The sequence below is a fragment of the Pieris napi genome, chromosome 16 (assembly GCF_905475465.1).
Source record: "Pieris napi chromosome 16, ilPieNapi1.2, whole genome shotgun sequence".
Taxonomy (NCBI): domain Eukaryota; kingdom Metazoa; phylum Arthropoda; class Insecta; order Lepidoptera; family Pieridae; genus Pieris; species Pieris napi.
Genome location: NC_062249.1, coordinates 12,349,117 through 12,369,059, shown reverse-complemented (window position 1 = coordinate 12,369,059; position 19,943 = coordinate 12,349,117). Strand labels below are relative to the sequence as shown.

General features: G+C 34.7%; 1 protein-coding gene across 1 annotated transcript; it reads right to left on the bottom strand.

Annotated features, from left to right (window-relative positions):
- Nucleotides 1-82: 82 nt before the first annotated feature.
- LOC125057435 (G-protein coupled receptor moody) lies at nucleotides 83-19,343 on the bottom strand. Its single transcript, XM_047661126.1, has 9 exons — nucleotides 19,047-19,343; nucleotides 6,186-6,259; nucleotides 5,162-5,302; nucleotides 4,153-4,323; nucleotides 2,376-2,503; nucleotides 1,856-2,009; nucleotides 1,202-1,428; nucleotides 986-1,126; nucleotides 83-881 (listed from the first exon to the last, which is right to left on the bottom strand). Exons 2-9 carry the CDS (start codon nucleotides 6,248-6,250, stop codon nucleotides 766-768), a joined length of 1,143 nt encoding a protein of 380 aa, XP_047517082.1. The 5' UTR covers nucleotides 6,251-6,259; nucleotides 19,047-19,343; the 3' UTR covers nucleotides 83-765.
- Between the last annotated feature and the right edge of the window lie 600 nt (nucleotides 19,344-19,943).

Sequence of the window (19,943 nt, the reverse complement as noted above, 5' to 3'; positions counted from 1 at the left end):
ACATTCACTACCAGTCATTATGCAGCACAAAGGTTAGTTGCTTCTCTTTCTTACGGGAGAGGTTAATAATAAAAGGCCCAAAATTGTCTCAGTTCATTTAATAAACAACCATAGAGAGTCAAAATAACATTTTTAATTTATCTAATAATTTAACAATGTTTTTAAAATTGCCTTAAGCGACAACACAAGCTATAGGTCACGTCGTAATATTATGGCAAAGTATACACATCTACAGAATAATTACAAACACACATTACTGAAAATTCAATAAATTAATTATTGTATATAAATATTATAATATTGCTTAGTTCTACTCTATCTACACACGTTCGACAAACAACTTTAATCCACGTGAAAAAATAAACAACATACAGCCGGGAGAGGGATTAAACATATTTAAAATGTTATTTATATTTATCACACAATAATTATTAACAAATCTAAACCCATTACGCACACACACACTCACAATGATAAATCTACTCTTTGGCTAATAATAAATCTCTGTATATGTCACATTGGAATGTGCAGGTATATAATTATATAATATCGTCGGAAAGGCAAATGCGCCCGAACACTCACCGAGAAGGGCGAGGTCGCCCGCGAAGGTCGGAGCCACGAAACCGACTCGGGCTTCGTCTCTTCGGCCGACGAGCCGTCACGAGAGTCCGATCCGGTCCTTGCGGAGGCTCGGGGAGAAATCGGGAAGGGCGGAAAGATCGGTGGGGGCGCCTCGGCCGCCCGGGGACGCGAACCGGCGGACGCCTAGCCCGTCCGAGCGGAGCTCCCTCGAGGCTCCGCCCTGGAGTCCCCCAGCGACACCTGACTGAGCGCCGTGCGCGTGTTGCTGAAGCTGTAGCCGTGACGCTCGTTCCATTTCTCTAAAAAGAATCGGCCACCAGTTACGAGTCGGGCGTCGGAGGTCAGGTCCGCAGGTGGGAGGTGTCCCCCGGCGAGGAGGCGGGGGGCGGAGGGGGATACGCACCGCTGGCGAGGCGACCGGGGCCACGGGGGCAGCAGAGAGCGGCCGCGTACGCCGCCCGGTACTGCGCATTCATGATGACGTAGATGATGGGGTTCACGCAGGCGCTGGCGTACAGCAGCAGGTAGCCGGCCACGTGGAACACTGCGTCAGGGAATCGGTTAAGCGAACGTTCGACGTGCCATGGGCCGACGAGGAGGCTCTAGAGCAGACGCTTACCGGGGTAGTGGACGTGGCTGTCGGCCACCTTCGCGATGGTGATGGGCAGGTAGCACACGAGGAAAGACAAGAAAATGGCGAGGACCATTTTCGTGATCCTCCACTCGTTCCTTCTGGCTTTGGTCTCTCTCGAGTCCTTTATGGTGGATCGCTTGATGTCGCTGCCGTTGTTCAGCGTGCCTTGGATGGTCTGCGATCTATGGTGCTCCCGCATGCGCTGTTCGGAGCTGAAGAAGAGGAAAGATTATTTGTGTCACTGTTGCTCGGTGAGAACTTTCGAAAAAAAAATCAGGCAAGAATACATTTGACAGTTTTTGTAAATTACACTTCTTACGGAAAAGTGTACTTTTTCTGTCAGATTAAATAGTGACAAAGGACTCGATACCTCAACGCTCTAGATAAAATATTTGTGATTTTATGAGGCCGTAAAATGAAATAAAGCATGAAAACCTCAAAGGCTATTTATTTCGGTCCCATAAAGATAAGGTGGGGGCCGTCTGACATCCATAAAATTCTATTTTTTTCATTATCCTTACCTATTTATTTCAACTTTCAATTGAATATAATTCGAGCCTCGATCACTACAAATCTCTCGATCTGAGCAAACTGAGTTTCTGCAGAGTCTAAACCCGATGAAGAGAATTCGATATTCACCTATGGACTACCCAAAATATCCTCGCGTAACAGATGAAGATGAGCAGAGCGGGAACTATGAAGGCGATGACGAAGAGAGCTGTCTTCGACGACCTGCCTCTGTCGTCGGCCACTATGGAGCAGGTGCCCAGCTCCGCGTCATAGTCGAATTTGCCTAAAAAGGAAACGATTTCAAGGCATAACCTCGTGGGACAGACTTTTCGGCTTAAGCTTCGGCCTCTTGTTCGAATACGGTGAACTCACGATGGCCGGCAATTAACAACTTTAGGTTTCGACGAGTCATTCAACTTGTATTACAACTTAACGTAATTAGAAGTTAATAAAAGTTTTGAACCCTGCGTCAGCTAGAGCGCCACATGAGAATCGGAATAAATTGCAAATCGTCGAAATGTAAATGTGTCCCCGAGGCTTCGAGGGTTAAAAGTAATTAGAGAAACGTGATAGGCTTTCGGCTAATCGTCCGTTATGTATTACTTTCACAAGACACGTGGCTCTCGCCTAACAATAACGGTAGACTCACCCCAAACTCCGAGAAGGGTGGGAATCTGCATCCCGTAGGAGAACATCCAGGAAAAGACTATCATGAGGGCGATATTGTGCTTTCGATACACGCGGGAATACCAGCTGTGATGCGCTATCATTATATATCTGAAAGGACAAAACCAATAAATGATTCGCACGTCGTTCGGTTGTCATGCCGTTTACGAGAAAACTTCGTTAGCGAGTACCTGACGTCAGTTGTTTAACGAATGATCTGTATTAAATTTATTTACTGTTTAGTTGCATAATTGACAGAAAAGGAAGGGTGCTAAATGATAAACCGCTACTATAGTATCAAATTATAAAGTTAATAGAATGTTTGCGCACGAAAGGGTATTATTCTATATACTTTAAAAGTTTTTTGTTTTTCTGATGAATTATAATTATTCCCAGGTCTAAAACTGCAGCGAAATTTTGTAAGGTTATTTGTTTGTCAAAGGTATGTAGACGGAGCGTAGTTTGTATACTGTTTTATAATTTTATATGAAAGGCGAATACCAGCTCTGTCGACAGTCGACGGACAAAATTACATTTTTGTGTGAAAGTATAACGAGGTTTTTCATAGCACTTGTTTACATATTACCCTTACCCACAACACGTGCCTCCGCTTTATGAAACTCTAATGCTAAAAGAAAAATCATACGTGCGTTTTACGAGTGATCTTATCTGGTGATGTGTCTTTCGACAACTGCTCGTACCTCACAATTCGAGCCTTTGAGCTAAGAACTCAAAGCCAGTTAATAAACTGCACGACATATTTATTCACTAATAGCGGATCCTTCCTTATTTATGAATATGGACATAGTTATTATTATGTACTTAATTATTTATTTTCGAATTGAAACCATGTAGATGAACATGAAAAAAATAAAACACAAAAGAAAAAGATATTCTTATACACAATTCTTCATTCCCAACATAGACAAACATAGAGAATTGCATACGCATACATCAATGAAGACAAATACATTGTTATATTGTTAAAAAATATTATTTTTAGCCGAGAAATTGACAACTGACTGAAATAGTATTGTCTGAAAAATATGAATGATTTTACTGCGTAAGGCAATCGTTCAAAATTACTTTGGAACGAGTTCTCTCAATACCTCCAATATGTATCTAAACTTTCCAGTGTTTTATTATAATTTTATTCATGAAAATAATACAGAATTTGTCTTTTTTCGCCTTAAAAGAATTTCGATCAACGCTCATCAATTTGTACGCGTATGTTTATTGTTTTATATGTCAGAGAAACACAATTCAATAATTAACATTAGATATACCCGAGGTTTAATATGTGTATATATATATCCCTTTAACATACAAATTATCTTAAATTAGCAGATCATTTGAAATGAAATATAAGATCCAACAATAACATGATGCTATTCGAGTATGGATATCGAAGCTTATTTATTCAATGAATTTAACGTTATTTAAACATTGCGATGACACAATGATTTAAAAATGACCTATCGGCGCTCTTGACATACTTGTAAGTCGTAAGAACAACATTATTCACCTCACTCACCGAAGCCTTATTAAGAAAGGCTGTATTCACACTATGTAAGTCAATATCACATTACGTGTCTATGACTGTTGTGTTAAGAATATTGTTTATACGTATATGTAACAGAAACTTTATAAACAAATAAAAGGCGTGGTTGTCTTCGAGTATTCAACTGTTTCGTAGATGTAGGATTAGTTTTAATATATTAAAATGATTGTTTTGTAACTTGAAATGTATGAAATCTCACCTATTCAGAGTAATGAGTGCTATACTGAGAAGTGAGACACCGACGTTCCCGTAGCGTAGAAAGGGCACCAGTTTGCAGAGAGCGCCTCCGTGGGACCACGTGCGCGTCCAGAATCCGGAAATAGCAAAGGGTAGCACCATGGCGCAGAACAGGAAGTCTGCGATGCATAGGCTGAAAGGAATAGGTATTTTGTTACTGAACTACCTCTATGGTGTCAAAAAACATTTAAGGATTGACAAAAAAAATATTCGTGAGAGACAGCCACTGGCCCGTTCCTAACCTCTAATATCTGAAAATAATTCTAATGTTGAACCAAACCATCAATTAAATCAATTTATATCAGTTTATAGCCAAAGTTTGAGCAAAACCAGATTTGGGAACGTTTAGGAACGGTGAGCGAGCAATAGAAAGTATAGTGATCTCCTTTATTGTAACATATTGCACCTCCACCAATCACCAAAACAAATGTTAGTTAAGTTAAAAAAATTAGGTTAACTCCTTTATAAATTACACTTTACGACTTTACTATACGAATGCCACACTCGGGGGGCACAATAGGATGGAATTTAACAATAGCAATGCGACAGCCCTCATGTACTAAAGAAGCTTCCTTTGTGCTATTTACCACTTAATACAAGACCCTATTTTTAACGCTAATAATATTAACAAACTTTATCTACAGTTAAAAGTTTTTCAAAGTATCTCGGATATTTAAAAAAAAAATCTCAATTAAAGGGCCAAAAGCGCCTCCTCACGCGGTGTAGTGTGCGGCAAATATTATCGCGTGCGTACACAATAAACGTCCCACAAACACTTACACACCCCTCAAAAATGTTTAATTACGGCTCGTCATGTTTGACCCATTTCTGCCACGAGATTGATGTAAAGACTTCATAAAGTGAGAGAGGAGTTCACATTCTCTTTACAACGTAAAGGAACTGATTACCATCGAGTACATTAGTAATAATAAAAATATCTGTCAAAATAAAACTATTCATTGAATACTCACCTAATAATAAAAGCAGCCGCGACGTTCCTCACTTTAGGACATTTAAGGAGAGCGACCACGGTGAGTAAGTTTCCAAAGAGACCCACCAGCAATATAAAGCCTGTTACCACAGCTGCGAAGGTGAGAAGACCTGGTGAGAATCTGGAACATTATAAAGTATTTTTAGTCATTTCTTTAATACGCTGTCATTGTAGATTTAAAAAAATGCATGTCCTGGCTGTCTCACATAAGTATTACCTTACCTCCTCTGCTAAAACAGATGTTACGTTGTTAATATAATGAATTACGAGCAATAGAGATATATATATAAGAGCTTTCAGCTGTCGTGGATCGGTAGGTACTTATGCTAAAAATCATTTGATGTATGTTGGTCTCCGGGGAACTGCAACATGAATGCGTTTTCAAACAAAAGTGCAGGATTTCCTTTGACAGCTACACCACAAAAGTGTATTGTGCTCACTGCTCGCGGTTCAGTTTGAATAAGACATTTCCTTTGCTTTATTAATACGGTTGAAATAATTGAGAAAAATTCATTGAATACGTTCATTCATATGCATTTAAGAGCCGTTTCATTTAGCATAAAGAGTTTTACGCGCCTTTTAATAAATACAATTTTTATTTATAAACGGGGGCCTGCTCTTCCTCCGTTCTTACAAAGGCTAAAGACGTCCCGATCACAATTGAGATTCACAATACTTTTCTTCGTTTTTAAGGATGTGTTGCTTATAATGTACAACTTTGCATGCAGATGCTTAAAATACCTAAATGGCAGCAGGATAACACTGGTCAAAGAAAATTTGCATTTGCTCCAAATCTTTAAGCGTTCGAAACATAAAAATAATTTAAATAGTTCTGTCACGTCTTTAGTTGCCATTTTGCCGGAACTCGTAATATATCCATTACAAACTTACAAATTTGTGTGAATATATTTCCCATCGCTAACCAAGTGACAACCTAATCAAATCAATACATTCACGTATAGAATCCTAGACAGAGACGTTTAATTTTAGATGAAATCACTCACTTTGATAATTCGCTTGGTATGACGTTGGATGCTAAGTCCTCAGTGACATTCCAATCATCCGCCATACTGCCAATCTGCAACAAACATAATAATATATATCAATTGTTAGCTATCTGGAGGGTACCTAAGATAGATGAAGAGCATAGGCGGGAGATGTGTACGTGTCTTCACTCGAAATATTAATTTATTATCACACCTGTCTTTTACAATTTTCAAATAGGGTTACAACATATTAGTTGTTATAGATGTAAATGAATCATATGAACATTTGTAAAGTATTAATCTGGCATTATGACTCAGGCAATGTTCGTGTACAATTTACTTCCGCCATGTCGTAACGTAAAGACAAATATTAGTTCTGTCGAAGACAGGATGTCCGAAAAAGGATGTCGTATTTTAAACCATTCAGGCATAATTCAATCGAACAATAGCCATAAATGAGATTAATGGCAGTTCTAATATTTATTTTGACTTCGAAGAAGTCCTAGGTTATTCTATATTATGTATTTAGGTGTTCAATATACATCATAACCACGTAGACACACTGCAGGTTCTGTGTGTTCCATTTGTAATCCATCAAGATAGATTATCACAATAGTGGCATTTCCGAACGAGTCAATGTGGCGTGTAAAATGTACGCTCGCTACATAATAGAATGAGCATGTTCAATAGGCCGGTGATTACAGGAGCATGACTGGTCCAATCGCATTCTTCTGCGGCATTTGTTGGCGAAAACTTTGCCGATCGCTTTTGTTTTTATCTCTTGATGGTTACGGTTTGACGGCATAAATAAGTTTTTTAATCATAATAATAGAGGAAGAGACTGCATCTACTTTTTCTTTCTTGTATGTTTGTTTACAGTATATTCAAATACAATTACGCCCATCGGGTGGTTGTAATGAGTAGAATTTTTTTATAAATTTTAAACAGATTACTTAGTTATAAAAAACAAATGTCAAAATAGTTTATAAATTTATGAAACGAAGTTGATAAGGAAACTATGAAACTTCCTTTCCTTTTGTTATCGTTTGTATAACAAATAATTAATTAAATTGTATAACTTAAGGGCGTTGTAAAGTGATAGAAGTGAAGTATCTTGTTAAATATGTATTTTCCAATCGTAACCTACTTTCCGTTAGGAGTTGGCTCGATTTGACTATTCACTTCCTAGTTCTGTTAAGTTGGCTGACCCACCACGACCGTGTCAAGGGTAACGTCCTATAGAGATCTACTGCAGACTCATACTACGATTAAATATTTTTAAACTAAATGCTGCCTTAACATATTTCGCCTTTCGAGTTCAAATTGGTTAAAGGAATTAGAAATAGGTTTTAATAAATATTATTCCTTCTGCCATGTTCTATAACTAAAAATATCAAATTAAATCACAGTATTAAAAAAACAAGCATTTTCTATTTATATCACAGATTGAATGATCCGTCAGATGAATGGGATGTAATTATTTCAATTTAAATTAATTGAGTTTTAAACTTAACATAATTTTATAAAATCCAACTCGTAACGTGTTTGAAAAGTGACAAATTGTAGGCTTACCAGTAGTTTCTATTACGAAGGGTTACTCGGGCCTAAAGCAAGATTGGTTTACGTCTCAAGAAATCCTTATAAATAGTACCATTTTTGGAACTCGTTACGGCGTTAAGCCTTTGAATTTATCCGAAAAGAAAATAAATGCCATTTAGCTATTGCAATATTTTTGAAAACCTTTGGATAATTTCAAATGTAGAGATATTTTTGTTTCGTGAAAATCATCATCGTCCTTGGTAAAAAGGCTCTCCAACAATAAAGCATTATTATTGAGATTATAAGAAGGTAACGAGTCTCCCAATTTTATTTCATGAAAAAAACATATAAATAAAAAATAGAGCGATGATTCGACGAGTATTAATCGTTAAGATTAGCAAAGTAAATGTCTGTCCTAAAAGTCCGGATCTATTAAAAAGTCTAGACTCATTTATTTCGTACTAAATAATAGCAAGTTATTTATCGCTAATCCCGTATATAACGAAAGCTTTATTAACGTGATAACTTGATCAAATCATATAAAATAAAAGCTTTATGGTTTTTTCCATTTTCGAAGTTTGATTAAGAAATAATTTAAATCTTAGCAGCCTTATTCATAATGCGGAGGACATCATCATGCAATGTTTAAATGTTTTCCGAGTACCAGCCTCTTGTAATAGATTCAGAACATCATTTCAATTTCCTAATAATTCTCTTCTTCAGCTTATTAAAACTGCGTGAAGATAAAGTATAAAGTCGTCAATGTAGGTTTGGGGGTGGTGACCTAGTTGGCAATGCCGACCTGTCTGGCGATGCCAACAAGCCAAAACATGGATAACTAATAGCTGTGACACAGTGACTTATTATTGCCTGCGTTAGCTCAGATGCTGCAGGAAAAGGATAATCTCTATTTAGAATGCTTCTGGCTTAGCGAGCCCTGTTCTTAGTATCTTTAAGACACGGATTCAGAATCTATTAAGTAGGTTATTACAGCGCGCGAAATTTATTTTTTTATTCACAAAAATATTATCTTTTCTCTGCCAATACGATAATATAAAAAAAAATTATTTCATAAAATATATAATATTAAATACATAAGATCCATTATATCGCTACTTTGAAATCACTCTGCGAATATATAAAGATGTCGATAGTGTCGGAGACAGCATTCAGCGCAACGTTTTTGGAATTTCGACGAACTGTAACTTCCGTCTAGCTTCTAATTTATTTTACTTCACCATGCTTAAGACAAATAATGTAAGGTATATTAAGGGAGATTAGAAATAGATTCCATACAGTCTGTAATAAAGAAAACGTGTAAACTTATTCTGTTTGCGCTCCAACATAAGACATCATTTAGTTTCATGCATCTAATTGTATATCCAATTGTAGGTCTCAGCAATACAACAAAGTCTTTTTAAATGAGAATTTAACAATAATTTGAAGACTTTAGTCTTCGTCTAAACTAAATGTTGTAATTGGACTTTATAAGTAGCAATTGTAAGTCTCAATTAAGCTCGTTAAGTGATGACGAGTGTAAGCCACGGTTTAAATAACTATCAGTAGACCTCATTTGTGGCTTTACTTGCTAAATAATGTCTAGAGATGTTAACATAATGCGATTTTACTTAGAAGCTTTTCTATTGCTAGCCCCGAAACTTTTTCCACGAAGAATTAGGATAATGAGTATTACATGTATATTTGATGTTCCATATTCATTCCAGTTCAATAATTAACGTTGAGTCAATTCGAGATCTTCACACTCAATAAAGATATGTGTATTCTTTGCGGGGAACATTAATAATAATGAAATTATTGTATATCACTATACCTGAAACATAGTACGAACACATTAAGGAAGCGATTATGTGTCCAGGTCCATGGCGTATGGATAGAATTTGTTTCTTGACACATTTCATCCGAGTTTGAGAAGAGAGTGACGCAACCGTAGAAGGTAGACTCGGGGAAACATCGTTTGAATAAATTTGTAAATTTAAACGTTTTTAAGTTTTTTTCAGTGAGACCATCTTGTGTTAGACCAAACGAGCCTATAATAACAGTAGTGTTGTTGTAATTATTCTTTGAAAGTCCGGTTTATAACAAACAAAGTGCCTTTGTATTCGTAAACAAAAGGAAACCCGGTAATATAGGGCGATATACTTGAATTACGTACTAAGTTCAATATTTTTCCGTCATTTAATATTGTTTTAGCTGTGGGCTGAAACCTTTAAAAGTGGGGCGAGGTGGAAACGAATTGAGAAAATGCGTAAAAGCCTTTTCGAACTCAATAAAGGTTGTCAAAAGCGTTTATTATATTATATGAATGACATTATTTGAAGTTAAAAGTCCTTCTTAGAGGCAAATTAATGATACATTTAAAAGTCGGATCTCAGAGTGCTTCTATATATAATTAGAACAAAAGATTGCTTGCGCCTCACATGTTTGTGGGACCAGAACGAATTTATGGCACCAGCCCCTTAACAAAGGCGTTTCGCGTGCTTAATACTGTCTCCGAAACAAAAGACATTTTTATCTGAATTCGCGAAAGCGACATTTAATGTTCTATGTTACGGTACATACCTACATTATGTATGAGTCAACTGTAATTATAGCTATTGTATTTTTAATAAGTTTAATTAAGTGCTAAATATTTACTATTTTTCTTTTTTTTTAAAGAATTGTATTAAATTAAGTTATACAACTGCGGCTACGGTAACTATGACAAAATCTTTCATTAATAAAAGTGCCATGACTCATTTCTGTAACTGTTATTTAGAAAATATACGCATAAGTAAGAAATTAATAGTTTCCTTTACAAGCGATCATCGGTCTTGGTATAATGCATGGACAATTAACCAATTTAGCACGACAAAGGCCAAGTGGATAAAGCATTGTCTCAAAGGAGGAAACGCCCACGAAACAATACAGTTTCAATATCTCCCATATTGCGTATGACATAATTCCTTTTTATTGAAATAACTGAATGGATATGGAATTTTACTAGTTTGAAGCCGAGAATTAATATCCTAACTGTTTATAAACTGTGCTTTTGGCAAAATTAATGATAATTGTAATACTCAGATACCGATTCGTCATATATATATATACGAGAACTTTGCATATAAAGCTATTTTTATTCCAGTAACTATTTTTATCATTATATATTTTAGGTTTTTCAGTACAGTGCTAATAATTTTGGCAATTTACGAACGTATAAAAGTTTCATACGACACTTAAATTAGAATCTATTTTATTCAGCAATTTTCTTAAGCAATTCTATCAACAAAGGATTCTGTAAACATCGCCTTTGTAACCTTGTTTATGGTGTGTAAAATATCAGAGTAGTAAAATAGATTGCAACTAAGTTTCGATCACCTTCGACGGACGCCACGCCCGGTTTATTCATAAAACATGAAAAAATAATAATATACGTAGTTGTTAGTGTTTGCCCAATATATGTATGTTATATCAATTGGAAGGCGACGGTGCAAGTTCACTATAATTGAGTGTAAAGATTTAATTCCATTTAATTTTCTTACAAATTGCAGTAAAAATCTTAATTGTCTCCCCGGGTATCATTACTTTAATCTTCGATACAGAAGCTGGAAAATGACCTGAAAATAGAGTAAGTGGGACATTATTCTGCTTGAATTTCCTCGATCGTTATTCTCTCCGGGGTAGGTAAGTGATTAGTCTTCTGCGAGCTATTAAGTAAGTACTTCTTTCTGCCACCAGCCGTGGCGTTATTTTCATTAAGTGACATGAAAGTTGCAAATTATATTAACAGTTTTCCGTGACATTAATGAAAGAGTATATTTCGTTATCCTACAGCTAACATAAATTAATATAACAAAAAACAATAACTAACCTAGTATTTTTTAATATACTCGTAATAACTAAAATATATTATTACAAAGAGTCCCTTTAGGCAAGGTTCCGAAGATACTGGCAGCGTTCCCCCTTTGAATAGCTAGACTAAATCTTTGTCCGAGGTATCTGCCAGCTCTTCGGTCTCCTGTGATGTCAAGTAACCTTTTTGCTATCCCCCTAAAAAGCCTTATAGCGCTAGAACCCCATACCGTCCGGTCTCTTGCTATACCAGTCGGCTCAAGTAGACTAAAGAATAGAATAGATGAAAGACTCGTTGTCGTATATCGTTCAATATGGTGGATACTTGATTATACATTATTAAATATCCGTAGACTAACGGAAACAATAAACGTAATGCTATCGATAGGCATGAGAGAATATAAAATAAATATAAAAGCAGTGCAGTGGAGTCACTGTACCAACGTACTCATAAAACTCCAACGATGTCATGGTGAAATGCGTTTTATTGTCTCTCTATTCAACCGCTCACTATTGATTTTCTTTTAATGGCCTGCGGCATATTTTTAAATTAGGACTATATATAATAATTTTTAATAACATTGTTTGATTAAGATAAAAATAACTACAGTCTTGTAGAAACGGGATCATATTAACAGGTGGACGTGTGCCTGGCATCACTGAGTAATAGTCTGTTATCGCAGGAATTTAATAAATTAAATTACGAGACATTACACAACAATAATGAATACCAAATTTACAAAAAAAAAGCAAGGATCAGGCCAACAAATAGTGCTTAAATTAAAACGTGTTAAGAATAATTCTATCAAATATAAATTACTTTAAATTTAAATAATAAGCAATAAATTAAATTAGTTGACTCCCACCCGTTCGTGTCGTATTAAGTGACGCAGTAAATACTGTGGAAGTTGAAGGGCGTGAAATGAAAATACCAATATTTTAATTAAGGATCGTAAGCGCAAAGGCACGTAACGAGTGTAAATTGATTTTGTAATTTAGTTACGTCAACCTATTTTCTGCGTAGAAGCCTTCTTGCGGTTAACGTTTTATAAATTAAATTGTAGCAATAGGTCGATTAGCATTAAATTCCATTTGTTTGAATCAAAAATGCGTTTAAACACTATCTACCAACACCGTGACACATTTTGCCACAAGTCATTTGCAATGACTCATTCTTGTGAATGTCTTGAAAGTCGGCCTTTGCATAAAAATTAGCAAAAACTTCCTCAGATTACTCATGGTTTTAAGTAGTACAAGTAACAAAGAACTTGGGGATCGTGAACGATAAAGTGACTGCCTTGAACTAATACTTTTAATAAATTACAACAAATGAATAAAATCTAGTATGCTTCTAAACTGGATATTTTACTTTAAAGTAGAGAAAACTAGTACGCTCTGTTTTTCTTTACGTTTATTTTTAAACAACGACGGGATCTTCATCTCCCATTTCAATGCAAAACAAATGCTGTCTAAGGCTATTTTATTCCTTCAAATTCAATTCACAGAACAGTTACTGATATAGCTGTTTCATTTTTTGTAAGGGTTGACATTGTACAACATTATAGCTTCTGCTTGTGCGAATAACACCTTAGATTTCGTCGAATTCCCGGGGCAACTATAATTATTTCGGGTCAAAAGGTACAGGCTACCTCCCTTCAAGGAATATTAATTAGCGAAACTGAGGCACGAATGGACTTATACAAAACGCTCGACATTATTCCACAAATCACAATTCATTTCATCTGTATATATATGGTCTATATTGTTCTCAGGGGTTTTAATTAAAACACTCTTTTCTGCGGAATATCTCTAATATGATGCAGATATCATTTTGTGAAACAGATTTTTAATAGAATATATGCCTACGCTATTCTTTAGGTATTCCTTGTCTTCAAGTATATCGATGGGTCTAAGGTCGGTAGTAATAAATAATATGAAATGTACAAACGTGACTAATGCGCATCTTAAGAAATCATCAATGAATCACGCGTCAACATCTGCTTTACTTATTATTCATTACCTGTACATTTTTACCTAAATGTATGTTGTAGTATATACTAAATCCCAAAAAACAAAAATAAAAAACATTGCCATTAATTTAAATAAAGCTGACAAAGCAGTTTTATCATTGGGTGTGGGTAACTTTCCGTTAGTTGAAATTGAGCTGGATAATTTCCAAGCCCCATCGTCCGACCTCACATGGGGTACTTTGGCAACGCGCAGAGTTCTTTGCTCTAGAAGCTATAGAAACCATGAGTCTAATCAAATTGATTATAAAATCTACTTCTCTAAATTTTATACGCTCCGTGAATTAGAATCGCTATTATTACTTAACTAGTTTTTATTACCTTAATACGTTTCTGTTCGTAGTGTTTACTTGACTTTTGCATTTAGAGATGGTGGTTATCGTAGTATCATTTATACATATCATATCAAATAGTTAATAGTTCATAAAAAAAATTTAAGTGGCTAAAATTTATTTATTTTATTATTTTTCTACGTTTTCTAATTTAACTAACCTAGATTCATTGTAAAACAACAAAATTGCTTTTAAATTTAAGAAAGGCTCAAGAATAATATCCGAAAGTGGGGCCATCGAAATTGTCAACATTCTACCACAAAGGGATCACTTTAATCCCTCGGGGTGCGATAGATCAAGGAAAGCTTTTTCAACGCAGCCTTCGATTAACCTACATTTATATGATCGAGATGTCTCTCAAAGAGTCGACGACAAGTCTGAATCAATTGTTAAGTCACACTTTGTGCAATTAGACTGATGTAGTTCTTATGAATAAGTGGATAAAAGTTAAATACCTCGGGCCTCAAATAAGTCAACTAACGAGCCGGTCAATTTAAACTATATTAATAATAATAATAACCCAGTTTTGTTGTCTTTAGGCATATTATGAAGTATGCAAAAGGCATTTACTGCAAATGTTTTTTAAATGATCAGCCTTAGAGATCCATCGTGAAAATCTAAAGAATTTTAAAGAATTCTCTTTTCCTCTTTTCAATTTTCAGGACTTTTATGAGGTAATATCCAAATCATTGAAGGACTGTTTGAAGAGATCGGCGGAGGCTCAGAATATACACAACCGTTGTACAAGGCCACATAAAATTGTGTATTCACAGACAGTTTTCATCTTGAATGTTCAATGGTCTTTCAATTTATTGGCTATTCAATTCTCGCTCTGATAAGCGTCATTATTGGACGAATGCTAATCGTTTTTCAGATTTACCGCACCGCTGCCCACTTGATGTTATTATAAGCGTGCGTATTTCTGTTTTCTTGCTTTCTACTTCAATAATCTTGTGTATTTATTACTTTACGGTCTATCGTTTATGAATATTCATTAAACCGGGTTTTAATACACACTACCGTAGTAATTACATTTAACTGCTTTTTATTTTGTGTTAAATTTGGATGTTTTTCTTTAATGTAGGCGTAGTCGAAATAGAAGAAGCTAAAGCAAGCAATTTTGTCGGTAGGCGCTGCCTAGTGGGCATTTTTTTTTCTTTAAATAATGTACCTTGCCCTTTGAGCCACAATTTCAACTTTTATAATCTATAAGAATAATATGTATACCTCTTACATATTTTAGATTACGATAGGACTGTAAATCGGTAACAGACATAAAACAGTTTCCGTTACAGTGCGGTTACCTGTTCCGACCCAGTTCCGAAGATAAAACTGCGGAAATCATAACATATTAACAAAGATTGATGATCTTGACGTCCTATTTCATAACTGAATAGCTTCCTGATTTATTTATGGTTCGGAAATATAGAACTTTAATGTATGTTTACTTCCAAACACTGACTTAATATTTAACTACATAATATGGAGTTATATGTTAAAACTATTATTTTCCCACTTTCGTCTCTGCTATGAATTACAGTACAAGAACACGATTACTCTCAATGTAATAGTCAAACCCCTTTCAACAAGATCCAGGTTATGCCTCCAAAAAAATTAACTAACATAACGCACGAATACTTACACGTATTACAAAAAGAATTGTTATTTCACACGCAATTAAGTAGTAAGTCTGCGTAACGACCGCGCCTAAATTAAGTGATGTACCTTAGAGCTTATCATATTGCCATAATTTTGTTAATTAGGATCTGTATTCCGAAATTTATGTATTTCTAGATCGAGAGAAGGAGCTTATCATGTACATTATATAAAATGATGTATATCTGAATTCAGTAGATTATTGGCTACAAATTTATAATAGTATAATTAAGATTATGTTTTTACATATTAAGGTCATAGGGAAAGAGACTTAGGGACATTCTTAATTAGCGGCTGCGTGTCCTGTCGCGCGATGCAGCTGACAATTACATGTAATTGGGAGCAATGTGGGGGCCGTGTGCCTCACCAATATTAACCACTTAACATATCTCAGAGTCCGCTGTTACAAGGGATCCTTGATACCAGGGAAAAATACGATCAATGCGAGTTATGGTTATATACATAGTTAATACAATTTTTATAAGCTTTAATTTACAAAACAAGGGAAGTTAACAATGATACCCAAGTATTAAACGGGGACACAAAATGTTCTCCAATACATTTATCTTATGACTGGATTGATAAAGAAATAATAGATATTAGACCATCTTTTAAAATACAATTAGGTCAAGAAAGTACCTACAGATTATACGGCCTAACGCTAGATTGAATAAAGCTACATTACGGTAAATGTATGAGATTACTAAAGGACATATATAATAATATGTTTTATGTCAGTTTGTTTATGATCCCTTTAATCAAGTTACGGTTTAATGGATGCCCTTCGTTATAAAAACACCAAAACTTTCGAGAAATAAAATGTTCATAAAAATGAATAAATCAGACTCATTTTTCCCTGGAACCACTAGATAACATTTGTGGACATTTCGGAGGCCGCGTTTTAAGATAAAATTTTGACGTTGATCTATGCATGAATTAGATTAAAATGTGCTTTTTGTTCTCGGTGGTATATTTTAGCGTTAATTTAGTTGTTGATTTTTAACATGTAGCATTGCTATCTACATTAATATGAAATTAGACCACCGTAGAGGTAGTGCCACACAATTACGTAATTTTTTTAAATCGAACTAAACCTCAACGAATAACATTCTTATAATAATGATGACTAAGATAATTGTAAACAACCAAGTCTTGTAATACAATCGATAATATTCATATTCTATATCTACTTGTGAACGCCACACACGATGTTACAAAGAAAGCACAGAACTTTGATACTAAATTAACATCAAAGGAAACAAAGAATTTCTTTTAACGTCCGTTGTCACAAATAGATCATATTATTAGTTGAGACAGGAATCTCAATCTCAGGAGTATGGTTTTTATTTTAACCAGATAAATTAGCGTTTTACTGCGAAGACATATTCATTCTAAAGTGTCAATTATTTTTAATAGAAAAAGTTTCTTAGTGACTCGTCTTTGGCATTGAAAAGTTGAGCGTAATCCTGCCAAACAGTTAAACGCTCTTGATTTAATATGTTTTGACCACCACCAAGCATGACCAGGGATATTATGTCAAACACAAATTCGTGTAAGTACTTGTAAAGGGCACCAACGAGCAAGAGATGGTCAAATATTTTGGAATGTAGTCATTTGTTTTGTGACATCCATGCACCTAATGCTTGAGTGTCAGGTTATATTTGAACGTTAAATTTTATTTCACGATGTCTGGCTCTAAAACATTACTATCGGAACAGTGACAATATTCCATAACACTTTTTTATTTCATGGCTGATGGCACGCGAATGGGTTTTTTCTATGTCCACTTTTCTTTCAATAAAATTTTAGTATAAATGGCTGTTTGTGCTTAAAGGCTTCGCATAGAAAATGACTGTTTGGAAATACGAAAATTTTACTGGATCAGTTTAAAATAAATAATTCTATTAAAAGAGCACTCTGATAACCTATGACTCCGCTGAGACATAATTCTAATATATGTAACATTTGCGAAAACAAATACGGAACTAACGACGTTCAACCTAGTAGATTCTATATTTATTGATTGACAAATATATATAGTATATTAATTTATGATAACGTCTTATTTTTCTATGTAGTATAAGGGAACACTTAATTGTATAAAACTAGTTAGACTTTAAATTAGAAGTTAAATTTTACTTATTAGTACTAAATTATAGTTTAAGTTCTAGAAATCATGTCTACATTATTTGTTAAATTATGCCCTCGTAAATTAATTTCTTCGTATAAATCAGTAGTAATTTGTCTCAAGTCACACGTCTTATCAAATTAAATTGTGTTGTATGGGAGGCTCGTGACGCCAAGAGCGAACATTGTCATCACCTTACTTTATTGCAAATTCTATTTAGATAACCAATAAATACATTTAAGAGCTCTAGAAATAATTTAAGTACCTATAATGTACTATATTCTGTTTTTTGTTATCTATTTGACGAAGCAAACATTGAATAGGAAAGTACACTATGTATTTATATATAACAATTTATGTATAGTTATATATATATAGGCATAAATAGTTAATTGCATGTGTACACAGCGGAGGCTAGGGATATTCGCTTTTATGTAAGAAAACTTGTCTGAAAGGCAAATGTATGCTTAAAACTACCACTACTATATCAGAATGTTCTCTAGGACCATTCGGTAACGGTTGCGGAGGCTGAATTCTATTGAGACTGGCCATTTAGGCAGATCATGTCCCGGATATCCAACACATCACAAAAGCAGGCGCAGCACCGACAACTTTAGTGAAGTATAGTGTAGAAAATACACATTTTCGTTAAATATGTTCACTTCGGCAGCCACTCTCATGTTTCGTAAGTTTGCAGTTGCATCACATCATCATTTCAACGCGTTTTTTTGCATTGAGTCATACATAGGTCTGTTCGCCTATAGGGTAGATGATTGTCAAGTTGGTATTGAACATTTAACAAAATAAAAAAATGTTTAGGATATTTATGTCAATTGACGTGTATCCGATTAGATGTGTCTGCAAAGCGTATTTTCGCCTGATATTATAAAGTTTCGGAGCAAGAAGCTGCAATTATAAACTTGGATGTCTCATTGTTGTGCAAACTGAGGGTAACTTTAATGTGAGAAGACTCGTTACTTCCAGAGACGAATGGCAAACTAATTAAAAATTTAATAAACGCCCTTTTTATACAACTTTTGGATTCTTTGTAGACGTAACTAAAGAAGTTCAGTTACAATTTACGATGTTTATCGAGTTTTTAAAATATATTCAAGGAATTCTGCTTAGTTTTTGTTTATCTTTGAATAAATTACAGTAAAATAACTACCCTCTTAGCATAATCTAATGGTCTCAATCAAAGAAGAAAAATTGAATTGCTTAAAAAAACTTTTTACTTAAACTGTTGACTTTCAAAGATCATTTCAGATGTGAGCGTAAGTCATACACGTTAACATAATGAATGGTTACAATTGGTATTTAATCAATTACATAGATAAATGCTTCTTACCTTAGGTGGCTGCCAGCAAATTAAAATCCAATATTATCAACTCTCTGTCAAGTTATTCAAATATTTTTTTACACCTTTTAAAACATCCAGCAATCCGTAATATAATACACTCACTAATACAACACGTACCATATATATTGCAGTATTTGTCATCACAAAAACCTTTTACGTGCAATGTTATTAAACATATTCGGCATTATATCAAACACGCATGCGTTATCGCGCCTTATGTCAGACTGAAATGTCAACTTCGCGCGCTTCGGTAGCGCACAATGCTTGCGCAGGCATTCATTGTGTTCTACAATCTACGACCGCGAGTAAGCGGGACAGATGACTCATTCTTAGGAACGGCTGCGTCATTCATAAAACCAATATATTGAAATTTTTATTCTATTAGTTTGCGATAAGAAACATTTTTAAATAACTTAAAAAATGTCACCATTAAAATGGAAAGTAATAATCGGACGATAATGAACCTTATTAGTGCTTCTAGTGTTTGGTAATTATTATTAGCTATTATGGAGCTTTTCTAAGACCTTAGTGCTTTTAACAAGGATATGATTGCGTAATGTAGTAATTACGACGATAATTTGTTTTTTTAATTAACCATGTTCTTAAATTATATAATTACCGTAATTTGAATGTGACGCATTAAGCATCAACTCCTTTTTAGAATTAATTCTAATTCCGTCGAAAAAGAGTCAAATTGTCTTATAATTACATAATTAGTCAGTATCTACTTAGGATGCAATTATTGTAGAACTGACGTAATATGACATTGGAACGCAATGTTCTTATGATTTGTAAATATTTATCAATAACTTACTATTAAAGGAATACTGTAGACTATAAATTATTGCACTAAAGAAGCAAGAAAGCAGATTGGTTAGTTAACTA